Raw genomic sequence first — 15,735 nt, 5'->3', positions numbered from 1 at the left:
GGGCCGGCCGGCAGCCCCGGCAAGGGGATAGAGTTCCGGCTACCTACTTGTGGCTCCGCCCCGTCCGTTGGCAGTTCCCGGCCTCGCCATGAGCCAGCCCGTCACCGCCGCCACCTACGTCCGCAGCCTGCGCTACGGGCTGCTGAGGCGGCTGGCCGACCTCCTCGACCCGCAGGAGGGCTGGAAGCGGCTGGCCGCGGCCATCACCGACCCGGCCGGAGAGAGCAGATACAGCCAGGCGCACATCAGGTCTGGCGTGGCCGTCCCGTGACGTAACCGCGTTCACTGCTGCTGGATTGGCATCCCTGTGTCTAACGCGTGTGCCTGGGCAGCCTGCGTGCACAGCAGTGCTCAGAACGTATCTCACACGGTGCTTCCTGACGGAACTCTCGTAGTTCCTCTCTAGTTTGCTTTTGACATAAGCGAGACTTGTCTTGTCAGGCTGAGAGAGCTGCGGCTGTTCAGCCTGGAGAGGAGAAGGCTGCGGGGAGAGCTGAGGACGGCTTGTCGGTGTCTGAAGGGGCTGTGAGAAAGGAGGGGACCGGCTCTTCAGCGGGGCCTGTGGTGATAGGACGAGGGGAAATGGTGTCAGACCTAATGAGGGGAGACATCTCATCCGTGGAGACATTCGGTGTCAGGCTAGGCATGGCGCTGAGCAGCCTGCTCTGGCCGTGGGTGACCCTATTCAGGGCAGGGCAGGGCAGGTCTATGGATGGTCTATGAGAGTCCGTTCCAACTCAAACGGTTCTGAGAGCCACAGAGAACTGAGGAAATCCGAATAAGCCCCACAGACTATTTGCTGTGGACAAATGTAGAATATGTACTTTTACCCAAGTTTGCATTTCTTTGGTGTTATTTTGTGTATGGGGAGTTGTAGTTGTGTTTTCTGTATGTCTGTATGTAGCAGTACTTCTCCTGTACTGCTGAAGTACCATTCATTACATGGTGAATTTTGTGTCTTTTTATTTACCATTAATCACGATCCCTTCTTTGTGGTTCTCCATGTTACTTTTCTTTTCAAAGTTAGCTTTATTTTTTCTTTTTAAGGAGATTTGAAGCATTTGTGCAAATGGGAAAGAGTCCCACGTGTGAATTGCTTTATGACTGGGGAACAACAAATTGTACAGTTGGTGACCTTGTGGATCTGCTGATTAGGAACCAGTTTCTGGCACCAGCAAGTCTTTTGCTTCCAGGTAACTGTTACCCGTATGTATTCTGTGCTGTGCTGTGTTCCCGTATCTGTATGATGCTAGTGACCTTCACAGTAACTGTACGATCAGAAAAGATTAGGTGAAAATAATCAAAAGAGGATATATCTTATATTATTTACAGTAAGAGTTTTAATGAAGTGGACTACGATTTTCCAAGTTTAAATAAAAGCCCTACAGTTTACATGCGGTGGAAGAATATAACCTTAGTAAACACTGGCATGATGTTATTTATGTTCTCCGATTTCTAATCCGGTTAACACTTTTTCTAAATTCCATTTTCAGAAGCTGTCGGGATGGCACAAGAAGTTACATTACCTCTTTCTTCACAGGAAACTTTGCCTGTACATGAGAAGCAACAGCCTATACAGGAAAAAGAAGTAACATCTGTAAAGCCTGTTTTGTCTCAGAATACAGAGAAGCAACCTTCAGTCCCTCCATGTTTAAGTCAAGAAAACAGCAACGCGCAGTCTAGTAACACAGGTGGGTGCTTAGTTTGTTAAAATGTTTTTTTGCTGATCTGACCTTCACCTGTGTGAAATAAGTCCTAGGGATGCATTGGAGTAATGACTATTTGTGTCTTTGTGCTTTTTTGCTTTTCAATCTTGTTCTCTGTGACCGTGAATACAGCCTATGCAAATAAGACGCCAGAAAATGAGATATTGTGTAGTCACACTAGTGGGTAAGTGTAGAGTCCTGAACCTGGGGATGAATAACCACATGCATCTGTACAGGTTAGGGGCTGCCCTGCTGGAATGGAGCTCTGCAGAGATGGACCAGCATGTTCTGATGGACGGCAGGTTGGCCATGAGCCAGCAGTGTACCCTTGTGGCCAAAAAGGCCATTAGTATCCTGGGGCGTGTTACAAAGTGTGGCCAGCAGTGGAGGGAGAGGATTCTGCCCCTCTACTCTGCCCTGGTAAGGCCGCATCTGGAACACTGTGTCCAGTTCTGTGCTCCCTAATTCAAGAAAGACAGGAAACTTCTAGAGATAATCTAGCAAAGGGCCACAAAGGCCCTTTGAAGGGCCTGAAGTGTCTTCCTTATGAGGAAAGGCTGAGATACTTGTTCAGCCTGGAGAAGACTAAGAAGGGATCTTATCAGTCCTTCTAAGTATCTAATGGGCAGCTCTTGAGCGTGTGGAGCTGGGCTCTTTTTGGCTGTGTATGGTGACAGAAAAGGAGCAGTGGGCACAAACAGGAACACAATAAGTTCCATCTGAACATGGGGAAAAACTGGGGAGAGGTTGTGGAGTCTCCTTCTCAGGAGTTGTTCAATACCCATCTGGATGCTCTCCTGAGCAGTCTACTGTAGGGAACCCACTTTAGCAGAGGGTTGGACTAGATGAACTCCAGAGGTCTCTTCCAACACCTGTAATACTGTGCTTCTTTGAAATTGTAATTTGGTTTATTGTATATGTAATTCTGTTACCTTCTTTCAGTACTGATTTTGTAGACTGTTTTGCACCTTATGCTTTGAATTTGGATTTTAATTATCAGAAATGACTAAGAAATTTGGAAAAAAGTTGACTGAAGAAAGTAATCTAGTATGTAATTTGTCCACTGCTTTTCAACTTTTGTTGCCAGAAACGTGGTGTATATATCTTTACATCTGACACAGTGTGTGGCTTTCTCTGTGATCTGCTTTGTGTTTAGTTTATTTTACCTTTATTATGAGCATTAATTAAAAAATATATATATGGTCAGAAGGCTGCTACACACTATCTGAGAAGAAAGTTATGCATAGCTGATTACATGTATGTATTTGCATTTTTTTTAATGGTATCTTCATCATCTCTGAAAATAAGGTTCCATTGTGTCAAGATTTGTGTTGTAGCAAGTAGAGGATCTATTTAATACACTTGCTATTTGAGTGAAAATGTGGTTCTGTGCTAAATGTCAATTGTGTCTTCTAGATTTCCACAATTTTCACTTTCATGACTTGGAAAGTGTTACAAATAATTTTGATGAACGACCAGAATCAGCTGGAGGAAATAAGCTGGGGGAAGGTGGCTTTGGCATTGTGTTCAAAGGCTACATCAATGGCAGAAATGTGGCTGTCAAGAAACTTGCTGCTGTGAGTTGTCCTCAGCATTTTTCCAATTAATAACTTTGTTCTTGATTGTATAGACTTGATCATCTATGAAGAGTTGAGTAATACATTTCCAGAAAGTATCACCATGTTAAATATGGGTTGGCTTCAAGAACATTGTCCTGTAGTCCTGTGGGTGGTGTGAGCTGTCACAGTGACCAGAGGTGAAATTTTGCATTTCCATAGTTCTTGCAGTGGCTCAGAGAGTCCTTAGGAGGAGCTGGGTGCTCCCTTTGTTCCCCTCTTCCCCCTGCACGCAAGAAGGGCAGAAGAGGTTTCCCTTCTAATTTCTGTGGCACGGTGGTTTGGGAGATAGGCATTATCATATAATTTTAGTCTTTGTAATAGCTGTTTTCTGTGAATAACATATTTTATAACTAGTGAGTGCTATTAGAAAACTGCAGTGAAATAAAATACACTTTTTAGTACAGGCTGGATATAAAATGAATATAAATGTGATGTACATGTATATGTGAATATAAATGTAATATAAAATGAATATAAAATGAATAAAATGGATATAAAATGAATATAAAATGAATTGATAGCAGCCCTGAGGAGAAGGGTTCTGGTTGAACCACAGCATAAACTGCCAATCTGCACTCACAGCCTGGAGAGCCGACTGTGTCCTGGGCTGCATCATAAGAAGAGTAACTAGCAGTGTGAAGAACATGACTGTATTCCTCCACTGCTTCTGTGAGCCCCCCTCCTGCAGTGCTGCATCCAGATCTGGGCTGCCCAGCAATAGGATGTGGGTCTGTTGGAGTGGGTCTAGAGGGGGCCACAGAGATGATCAGCATCAGAGAGATAGAACACCTCTCCTATGAAGACAGACTAAGGGAGCTGGCCTTATTCAGCTTGGAGAAGGGAAGGCTTTGAGGATATTATATAGTGACATTCTTGTACCTGAAGAGGGCATAAGGAAAGCTGAAGAGGGACTTTTTACATGTGCATGTAGTGATAGGACGAGGGTGGGTTTAGATCAGAATAAATTCTTTGCTGTGAGGGAGATGAGGCATTGGCACAAGCTGCCCAGGGAGCCTTTGGGTGCCCCATCCCTGGAGGTGCTCAAGGCCAGGTTGGATGGGACCCTGGCAGCCTGGTCTGGTGAGTGGCAGCCCTGCCCAGGGCAGGGGGTTGGAATCAGATAGTCTTAAGGGTCTAACCCAAGCCTGCTATGGTAACTTGGTGACCGCTGAAACTGTATTGATTACTCCAATAATATGATGTTACGTGATACAAAAAACTAAAAATCATGTTCTGATACTTTTTTTAAAACTGAACTCAAAGACAAAAAAAAAAAATCTGATAAACAATTAAGCAGTTGTTATGTGTAACTAACTAAAAAAAAAGGCTTACAATTTAATTTTTTTGTGAGCAAGCATGCATTTTAATACATCCAGCAATATTGATGTCAAGTACTCTCTTTGTAGGTGGTTGATGTGAGTGCACAGGATTTGAAACAGCAATTTGATCAAGAAATAGAAATTATGGCAAAGTAAGTACAGGACCATAAATGTCACTGTAACATTTTCTGAGAGTCTGAAGTTAGCAGATAACACCTTAGTTAGTGTGGTCCCTATTTTTTGTTTTATCAGTGTAACTTAAATTTCCAGCTGAAGTGAGAATGTTTCATGCATATCACAAGCAGTTTACGTTTAAGTACTGCTGCAGAAACATGGCTGGTACCTGTGAGTGAGAGGCTGGAGTGTGGGACTGGGGATCACAAATGTTAGGAGATTTGCAGAGCATCTCTAAATGGAATTGTTTTGCTTTAGGTGTAAACATGAAAATCTAGTAGAATTGCTTGGTTTCTCAAGTGATGGTGCTCAGCCCTGTTTGGTGTATGAATACATGCCCAATGGTTCGCTGCTTGACAGACTTGCTTGTCTGGTAAGTAAAATCTTTGTTAAGTGGAGCTATTTTTGAAATATCTTTGGAACTGTAATGGCCAAGCAATATTCTGCTACTGCTGAGTTCTAGAAGTAAGACATGTATGATAATACTTAGTCTTCCAATAACATGGTATACAGATGTTTTTGGCCCAGTGTTGCTTAGTTAAAGCAGAGTAGCAGTGTAATGTAATATGCCAGTATCCTCAAGTCCATGCTGTGCTGCAGACTTGCTACGAGCAGAGGGTGCTGCACTGTTCCTACATCTGACACTGACTTGTTCTCTGCTTGTTCCTAGATTTTGTGTTGTAAAATTGCCCTTTGCTCACTGCCCTTGTGATAGTAGCTGTAACATGATGTTCATAGTCTGCATGTCTCTTTTGGAAGTGCTCAAAGAAACAGGGTGTACTTTTTAAAATTAATATTTTGTGTAAAACAGTGCTTTCATCTGATTTAATCAAATGACGTATCTTGTGGCCCTGGCCTTTCGTAAGAAATCAGTGACTTTGTTTGGTGAAAGGACTAGTTGCCACTTGTTAGAGTGATGCAAAACAGTCAGCTGGATGTAACCTGCTAGCTGAATGTCCACATCAGTTTGTGTTAGTCAGTGAAAGTTAACCTGTAGAAATTGTTGTCCTCAATAGGGGTGTGTACAGAAATGTTCATCCATCCACTTGCTGACCATTAGCAGTGAGTGAGCTGAGAGGAATAGTGGTAACTGAAAGCTAAAGTAGAAAACAAAGGTACAAATTTACAATATAAATTCAGAAAGAGTCTTCATCTGGTAAGGTAAAATGCATGATGAATGTGTATACTGACTGTGTGTTCTTGCTGATAAAGCAGGAGTCACTGTGAATTTGCTAACTCCTGCTTATGTCATCTGCTTCTTGCCTGGGCTTTGAGGAGCCAGGGAGGCAGCAGGATGCTATGACAGGATTAAGAAGTGCTGATAGAAAGCACAATGTGTGCATAGGTGTAGGTAGTTCTTTGCAGTGCAGCTTATCTTTTATCGTCAGAGCTAAATGTAAACTGTTTTGCACCAGGTGAATTAATCTAATGCAGAATGTGGGGAAGAGAGCTAAAGGTGACAAATGCCTATATCTCAGCAAATGTAAATTGAGAGATCTATACCATTCATCTTTTTAAAAGTAGTTACTTGAAAGCCATAAAACGTAGCAAGTAATTGTTCTGAATTGTTTTTTTTTTTTTTTTTTTTTTTTTTGTGTTATACTTTGAAAAAATATACTTTGGATTTTCACATGCTTTCCTTTCACATTATGTTTTCCTTTAATATATTAAATATTAATAAACACAATATTTAATATTAATAATTTCACATTATGCTTTCCTTTCTCCATTCTTATTCAAGGATGGCACTCCACCAATTTCTTGGAATACAAGGTGTGAAATTGCTCAAGGTACTGCCAGTGGCATCAACTTTTTGCATGACAATAATCATATTCACAGAGACATTAAAAGGTAAAAGCTACTGACACTGGGTGCTTTTTTTGTTGCTGTACCCTTTTAAAGTCTGTTAGAGAAAACAGACTGAAAGATTCAGTGCTTTATTCAAGGACGCAATCCTTTCTTCAAGTGCTATCCATCACCATAATCTTGTCTGTGCCACAAGGACATGACTATACAGGCTTCTAAAGATAATTATGAGACTGTTGTAATCTGTTACTTTCAAATGTTATCTGAGTGCTGCAAAGGGGCGTAGGAGTTCTGTTCTTTTGCAATTGCTGCTAACAAAAGAGCTGCTGTCACAGAACATTGGGACTTTTTAAATTGGGAGTTTTTCAGATCAAAACCCACTGTCTTTTTTTTTTTTTTCTTCCAAGAGTGTTTCTGAGTGCCTCCTTTATTTCCTGCTATTTAATATGAAGAGATTAAAATGACTGAAATCAGTTTTATGAAGCTTAAGGATGTTTAAGGTTGATGTATGCCCACTTATTTGTTACAGCAAGATTGATGTTTTGGTTGTTTTTTGTATTGTTTTGTTTTTTTTTGCTATGACAAAGCAGTCAAAATGTTTCAAGAAAATGCCTAGATACAGATACCCCACTTCTTTTGTAGGTTGACAAGGAGCAACCGATGGGTTGGGTGTCATGGATGAATGTTTCAGTGGCTTTCTGGCTTCTGACATCTCTGCTAAATGTAGGCTGTATAGGTTTTGTGAACTTCCATTCTGTGAGGAAGTAGTTTTTGCTTCAGCTCACCCATAAAAGGTACTTGCTGCTTTGACAACTCGTGTTTCTTCTTTCTTTCCTGCTTAAGCATCAGAACATGGGCCGTGCCTGGAAGGAACGTGTTTTCTTACCTTATGCTGCTCTACTTTTCTAACTGCTGTGAGTTGGTTGTATTACAGGATGGAATTTGGCTTTGTTTTTCTTTCGCTTCAATTCCATTTTGCAACTTCTTGCATTTTCACTGTTAGATTTTCTGTAAGACCAGTAGAAAGCTGGAGATAAAGAGAAACACAGCACGTGGATTGTTCCAGCATTAAGCAGTATTGTTTCTCTTTCAGGAGAATACAAGTATTGATAATCATTTGACACTGGAATTTGTAACAGTTGACATTTCATTAGATAATAGGTATAAACCATTAAAGCCAGCTTTTATTAGTTCTGAGTAGAGGTCTAACGGTTAAGAATTCCAGCGTGCTCCGGTACTCAATTTTGCTGTGTTTTTCTTTTGTGTTTTGTTGGGGTTATCTGTTATTCCTAGAAACACTCAGAATAGCAGTTTGCATTTGGTTACTAAAGAGTTGTTAGTCTGTATTAAAATCCAGATACTGTTTTGGAAAACTCTTTTCATTTTTCTCCCCTCTTCACCAGTGCAAATATCTTATTGACTGAGACGTACGTGCCCAAAATTTCCGACTTTGGACTTGCAAGAGCATCAGTAACGTTCACGCGAACCATCATGACAGACAGAGTTGTGGGAACAGCAGCCTATATGGCACCTGAAGCTCTGCGAGGAGAAATAACTCCTAAATCTGATATCTTCAGCTTTGGGGTAGTAAGTAGAATGAGGGGAGCTGGATGCGATTGCATTTTTGTATCGATTGATGTAACGTTGATAGAAGGGTACAAAATCAAGAGTGTTTGAAATTAAGCAATCCACTTTGATCTATTATTTCTCCTACTCTCTGTGCATGTGCACTTAAATAGTGTTTCTACTCTTTGAGTGGTTTAAAAGCATTTGAATATGTTGATTAAAATGTTGCACCTGCTAATGCTTGCTGTGCTTATCTTAAAATGTGAATCTGTGTGTGGAAGACCAGAGAAAAATAACATTTCAACTTCTAGCAAGCTTAAATTAACATAAAACATTTCTACTTCTTCCATAGTATTTCACACAGAGGTGATTGAAAATGTTAAAGAAAACAATCCAAAGTGAGTTTCATCACCAAATGGAAGGTGTCAGTGTGGGATTTGACTGAAAGCTGAGTACTGAATATCCAGTCAGAAAAACCCAAACAACTGCTTGCTATCTGGGAGAGAAATGAATCCACTCCCTTCTTTGCAGCATTTAGTTCCATGGGGATGTAGGCCAAATACTGTATCTGAGTATCTGGGAAATTCTTCCATCTTGTTTAGAGGCACCACAGTTGTAGGATGTGGAAAGGTGCCAAACATCGCTGCTAATAGCAGATGGTGAGAAGAAGGCCTGGGACAACAAAAGCAATCAGTTGTGTGGTGGGCAGTGCAGTGGGACAGCTACTGATCCTGTGAGCATTTGTGTGAAAGGCTGAGGATCATGTTCCTCTCATGATTCTTTGAACAGTCTCTACGTTGAGGATTAATGTATTCTCTTCTGATTTATTTTTTTTTCTTCTAGGTCTTACTAGAAGTAATAACAGGTTTGCCACCAGTAGATGAAAACCGGGAGCCACAGTTACTGGTATTTTTATTTTTCTGCTTTCTTCCTCCCTCCAGGATCATTTCATATAAAATAGTCGTCAGTTAACAGGTGGTGAGAGGAGCAAATTACATCTCTTAATGAATAGTTATGTAAATTTTCTCTTAGCTGGTAGGAAAGTGTCCAGTGCCCACGGTCATCTCCTTCCAATCTGTATTGTATTTCTCTTTGATCTGATACTGTTTCTTGTTGCAATGCTATTTTGCTTTACCAGCATACCCTTGTTTTACCAGATACCCTGATAGTTCCTCTTTCACCAGAACATTTTGAAGTATTCATCTCAGTTGATTCTTCAATTCTTCATGCTTCTTACTAGCCCTGCATCATTTTCCATCCTCTTCAACTTTCCTAGTTATTTGCAAGTACCTTGGTTTTTGGCCCTAGGGAAGTTGGAAATGTAAAAGTATTTGGGGATGTTTTGGTTTTAATGTTCAATTAGAAATTCAGCCTGCTAATTTGGAAACTATCTCTGAGCTTACTCTTTCCAATTAAAAATTTTATAAACTTTCTCTTAATTTAGCCTTTCATTTAGTTTAAATTTCAAGTTGCTTAATCCAGGATTTTCCATATAGAGACTTAGTTGTTTACTAGGTATGAAACAGCACTGAGTTTTGGTTTGGTTTTGTTCCACACCATTGGATAGCTGATCACCCTCTTACACATACACAGCTTTAGGAATACCTGTGTACTATTAATAGAGTACTTTCGCTAAGCTGTAAGCTTCTGGAGTGGCATAATATTTATCCTTCTAAACTGTGATGACCTTGGAGAACTCAAATCCTTGTCAGATACAATCCTTGAGCTTTTCTCTTCCCTTTCTTTATCTTCTTTTTAAAAGCAGGCTTTTTTTTTTTTTTCACAAGGTAGATATATATATTTATTATTATTTATATTATATATATATTATTATATATTTATTATATATAACAATATATATAAATTATATATATTATATATATAATATAATATATATATTTATATAATTTATATATATTATTATATATATTATTTATATTATATATATAAATATATATAATTATATATTTATACTCCATTTTAGATTCTGATTTGATTGGTACCTGTTTATTCTAATGTCCTTTTGGGAGCACAAGGAGTGGGCAGTGTGAGACAATATGGCATCCTTAGCTTCAAAAACTGACAAGTTTTTATTACACATTATAGTCTTGTAAGTTGTTTTGGTAGATACTGATGAATAATTCTGCTACCCAACCACTGTTATTCTTTGTCTAGAAAAGCGATAGAGAAAGATGAAGAGAAGTGAAAAGCAAGTTGTGAAAGTGTTTGTGTGGAATCTATGATCTTCAGATGCTTACGGTATTCTCTGCTCATTGGTTGCAACTCTCTTGTAGTTAAGTATCAAGGATGAAATTGAGGATGAGGAGGCGACAATAGAGGATTATGTTGATGTAAAGATGAGTGACTGGGATGCAGCTTCAGTTCATAAAATGTATTCACTTGCTGATCAGTGTCTGAATGAGAAAAAAAACAGGAGGCCAAACATTCAGATGGTATGTAGCCTGTCAGATTGAAGGCTTATTTTTAGCCATTGGTGTTTGTAGTTATGGTATCAGTTACTTGTACTTCTCGCTGTTCTCTTGCAGGTCCAGCAGTATTTACAAGAGATAAAAACGTGACATGGATTTCTGATACACCTGTTGTCTAAATGGAGTGCAGACCAGGAGCAAGTAGAGAATTGTATTAGCACTTACTGTGACATGATCAGCCTTTCTGCTTTCCAGAACTTTCTGGTCCACATATAAGACATGCAGGTGGCTTGTCACCACACTATTTTTTATTTTTTTATTTCTTTTTACTAACTGGGCACCTTTTCATGCATCTACAGCCACAGGACCTTCAACATGAGAAAGCCTTTTTTCTTTTCTTTTGGTATAAACAAACTGCCTTGCTGATACAGCCTCTAATAGGTTTTTAAGCACATTTCTGTATTACCATCTCTCTGACTTCTCCTTGCCACGTATCAAATATCTTCAGCAAAGCAATGTGGTAGTAACAAGGTGGATGTTTTTCTGCAATTTTTTTTTCTTGAGAAGACCTCCTAGACCTTTCTTTACTGAACACAAAAATGTTTAGTAGACGTAAATGGCACCTGTGTTATCTTGTTGGCAGAAGGCAATAGCAGTACCCACATTTAAACAAACTTAGCATTTTAGCTTGAGAGTTCATATTAGTGTGAACAAACTGGTGACACCCATGAATGTGACTGTTTTTTAGAAAGCCTTCTCAGGGTTTGTTTCATTCAAATAAGTGCTGCAGAACATCTGTTAGGTTTTGAGGTTTTGCAGGCAGAGCAATTACATCACAGTGCAAATGCAGAAATGTGTGGCTTTCTTCTGGTGAGCTCTGCTGGTGAACCTTTTAATCACTGTTCATAGGAAGACTTAGTTACTTCTTCTTTTATGTGTCAGGAGAAGAGTCCATGCAAGACATTGCAAATATTGATGGTTTATTTTGTTAAAGGAGTCAAATGTTAGGACTAATTCTGCATTCTCCTTAGTCAAATCATTAAGCTCTTACATGTATGTATATTAATGAAGTATAAAAATACACAAAATTACTGCAGAAAGCTTTCCGTGTTTGGGGGTTTTTGTTTTTGTTTGGGTGGTTTCTGTTTGTATGGCTTTATTTAAAGATTGACATATCAAAGCAGATTCAAAATTGAATGAAGTGAATAAGATTCTAGATACTTTGGACCAGCAGACTACTGCTCAGCTACTCAGTGAGAGAGGTTGTTTTCACATAATGTATTTTCTGGACCTCAAATGCTGGAAGGAGAAAAAAAAAAAACTGCTGGAAATGAGAATAAAATCTGTTTAAGTAATTCTTTAAACAACTCTTCTTGCTGTTACTTGAAGGTTTCTTACTAGATTTTTTTTCTGTTTCTTACTGCTGAAGGGCTAAAATACATCCATGTTGTTGCCGATGTATATATATGAAGGGCAACAGTTCTCTCCTTGGCAACAGCCAGAGATGCTAGGAAGTGTTGTGGGTCACAGGGGTCTGCACAGCCACAAGTGGTTGGGACACGAGCCAGTAGTGGCTGCTGAGGGACAGGTGACTGTGACAGACAGTGTGCAGGCAGTGCTGCTTCAGTGGAGCATTATGGTTTTGTGGGTTGCAGCTCATTAACTTTTTGAGAAAGATTCAAGGTCTTCATTGCTTGTTACACCTCTATCAGATTTTATCTCTTCTTTGTCCAGTTTCTTTTGAGCCTACACAATTTTCATCAGCCACTGTATTTCTTATTTGTATGGAAATGTGAAGAATCATCTCATCTTTGTATTTGGGCTGAGTTGCCTTCTGGTCAGTGGATGAAATACAAATAAGTCCGTGATATTCATGCTCACACAGCACTGAGCTTCCTCTTCTGTTGTTCCTGTTAGAAAAGTAGCTGGGTTGTTTTGTTTTCTTTTTTTTCGTATTGCCTTTGCATTAAAAGTATTGTCTCGATTCCTAATTCAAAGCATCTGAAACTTTCCTTCTCTCACCACCCAATTGCCACATCGTGCACTTCCCCATGGGGATACGTCAAAAGAAAAAGTTAAAACACTGAATGTTCTCTGAGGGCAATAGAAAGATGAGAAGCAAACTACTGTTACTTACACATCATGATGTTCACCTCTAGATCTTTGTTAAAGACAAAACACAAAATGATTCAAACACCCACTAAAGCATCAATCTTTATTTATAAAGTAGATTACAAAATAGATAATTTCAACACCTGAAGGTGTTTTTCATTGAATACACAGACACTGTAAATCAAAAGTTTCCTTTATCAGTGTGTTTATCTGTATGATAGAACAATTATTACTTTGATTAGTTTTACAAACCCCTGACAGGAGGTTTATTAGATCAATTTCTCCCTACTTGGCAACATAAACATTTCAAAAATAATTACTTGTCACGTTAATTAGCAGCTATTAAATAGCTTATGAATTAAGTGCAAGCAGCTGCATTGCTTTGGGGCATTTATGAAGGCCAACAACAATTCTGAATGGACACTTTCAATTATGAAATGACCAGAGAGTTTACAGAGTAACTTTTCTTAATGCCCTCACTTTGTGCTGGCTCTGACTATTCTTTAACAATAGCAGTGTTATGTGAGGCAACTATGCAGATGTAAACATGGTAGATCTTTCTGTAAGAAAGATGCTTATTGCTTTGTCAGGAGAAAAGCTACAAGGGGCCAAGAGAAGCAGCTGGCAGTGCAAGACTTCATATAATTTAAAGAGAACTGTTAGCAGGCTTTCTCTTTTATGGAAAAAGGAGAGGGGAATACACTCAGGACATCACCCTGCTGGCTGACTGTACGACAGCATGAAATATTTTGAAGTAAGTAGAATAACTTATTGTCTGCTTTGGGTTGAACTGTACAGCAGCTCATTGGAAACTCGTTCGTGTAATTACTTAACCAGCTCTGGCCATCCTCCAGATTAAGCTTTCTACTTCCTACCCTCGCTAACCCAGGGCAGGATTAATGGATGAAAAAAACAACCCCACAACCTGCATATGACCATATCAGGCCAAACTGTTCCTTATTCAAAATATTTCATATTAAAAAGCTAAGTTCAAATGAGGGTAAAAATGTATGTGCACTTCTTATGGGTGAGATGCAGACAGGACTATTAAATTCAAACTAAAAGCCCTCTCAAAGTCATTTTTGAACTGCTACAGTCACGTTTACCTTATAAAAAAAAAAAAGGAATTTGGTGCTGATAGGATTTAGATTTCAACTAGAAATAAATGTAGTTACAGTGTGCAAGCTGCAAACACATTAACAATGTTTAAAAACAATAATGCTTGTGTGACATGTCGTACACAAGAAAAATTGCTCAGACCACTCCTTGCCCTAAAGGGAAAGGCAAGAGGCAGAAAAGGAACAGCAGCTGAGGGTGGGAGATGAGCTGAGGATCATCAGGAGCTACTGAATTGGGCTGATGTAGTGTATAAGATTAAATGAAAAAGCTGAGGTGTCAGATCTCTACTGCATATAGAAAAAACCCATAAAACCAGCAAGTATTGCAACCTTCATACTGCACAGTGCAATTTCAAATGTCACAAGTTAGTATCACCAAGCGACGTAATAGCGTGAGATAAAAATTGTTTTCATCAGGAACTAGTAGTGTTTAACCCTTATTTCCTTACAGAACTATTCTAAGATCTACCTTCCTTTAGGTGAACAAATGATTCAGATATCTAAGTGTACAGCCAACACCTATATGCAGTGATCCAAGACTTGCAACTCCCATTAGTTTTAAAAAATAATCAAAAATACAAAGCTCAATACAAGACACTAAGAAGCAAGTCCCCACTGGGGAACATAATCTATCCTTTAGAACTTGCCTCATCACACAATTTTAAAATGTTTAAGGTCATTTGATTTCTACATCTATTTCTTCTTTACCCTCCTTGTTAAAATCATCTATTTTTTCCTCTTCCTAATAAACAGATGACTCATGGTTCGCTGCAGTTCAACTATCCTGGCTGATTTCAGTGTTTAGATGAGAAGCAGAAAAAATAGACAAATTCCACAAAATGCTACCCAGGTGCCAGGCAAAGACCTAGTTGGATTTTGCTTAAGATTTAATTTACTATGAAAGTTCAAACAATAACCTGAAAGTTCAAGTTGCAGTTGATAATGCAATGACACCAGGATCTCAATAAGTCAGCATTACGAAGCAAGTCTATTTCCATTTTCACTGAATTTGCAGTTTTAGATCCAAGTGCACAGAAAATCAATGATTTGGAAGAAAACTTAAGCTTATTGCTTTGAAAGCAGCTCCATAATTTACTGAGTTTAGTGACTGCATATTTTATCACATTGGACTTGGTCATTCAGTAATATATAAGGCTGATGAGTGGTATCTAAGTCTGGAAAAGCTGTAGTGGTTTCATGTCAGATTTCTTTAAGAGACAAGCCCACCAAATTAGTTGTAAATTTGAAATGACCACCTTTTGCACAGGAAAAAATAAAAATAAGCTATTCCTGAACAAGTACTTGCATAAGCTAACAGATAATGGACTTTAATCTTTGTAGTATAAAAACCCAAACCCAACAATCCATCACATCAAAAAACAGAAGAAAACATTCTGTTGCATTACTGTCCATAAAAGTTACCAGGTAAAATAAAGATTTATCTGGGACAATGGCAGCTTCAACTCTTCATACAAGTGAAATCTTGCAGATTTCAGTAGGCTACTCGTACAAATACAGGTTCATTATCTACACATACAGCTGCTACTTACCCACAGAAAATGTGGGCTTAATAGTCTTGTCTGTGAAGTTTATGATCACATGTATTGCTATTAAATAATGGATTCTAATTTAAAACAAGAGAGTACTAGCTTAGTTTTCTACCTTTAAAATAATTAACACTTCCAGGTGTTGTAAAATATGGTCAACAAATATAACTGTGTAACAACACAGGAAGTACTGAGTTCAGAAGAGGGGAGAGTAGAAAGAATATTTTTAACATTTTTTTCTCTAGCATCTATAAATGGAATGGTGTCAGTTCATTGGCAAAAGTCAGGATTTCATTTTTTCTTACTGTAAAACCCTATAATTAATGCAAACAACAGTTT

General features: G+C 38.9%; 1 protein-coding gene across 1 annotated transcript; it reads left to right on the top strand.

The window, feature by feature from the left end:
* Positions 1–88: 88 nt before the first annotated feature.
* IRAK4 (interleukin 1 receptor associated kinase 4) lies at positions 89–10,769 on the top strand (the record flags this gene model as incomplete). The annotated part of the gene is made up of 11 exons (XM_079536852.1): positions 89–249; positions 1,048–1,193; positions 1,494–1,691; positions 3,123–3,283; positions 4,732–4,796; positions 5,077–5,191; positions 6,560–6,669; positions 8,028–8,211; positions 9,034–9,096; positions 10,485–10,643; positions 10,737–10,769. 11 exons carry the CDS (start codon positions 89–91, stop codon positions 10,767–10,769), a joined length of 1,395 nt encoding a protein of 464 aa, XP_079392978.1.
* Positions 10,770–15,735: the final 4,966 nt, after the last annotated feature.

This window comes from Tetrao urogallus (genome assembly GCF_951394365.1).
Source record: "Tetrao urogallus genome assembly, chromosome: 1".
Lineage (NCBI taxonomy): Eukaryota > Metazoa > Chordata > Aves > Galliformes > Phasianidae > Tetrao > Tetrao urogallus.
Note: the sequence above shows the minus strand (reverse complement) of the source record. Positions and strands in the feature narration are given on the sequence as shown.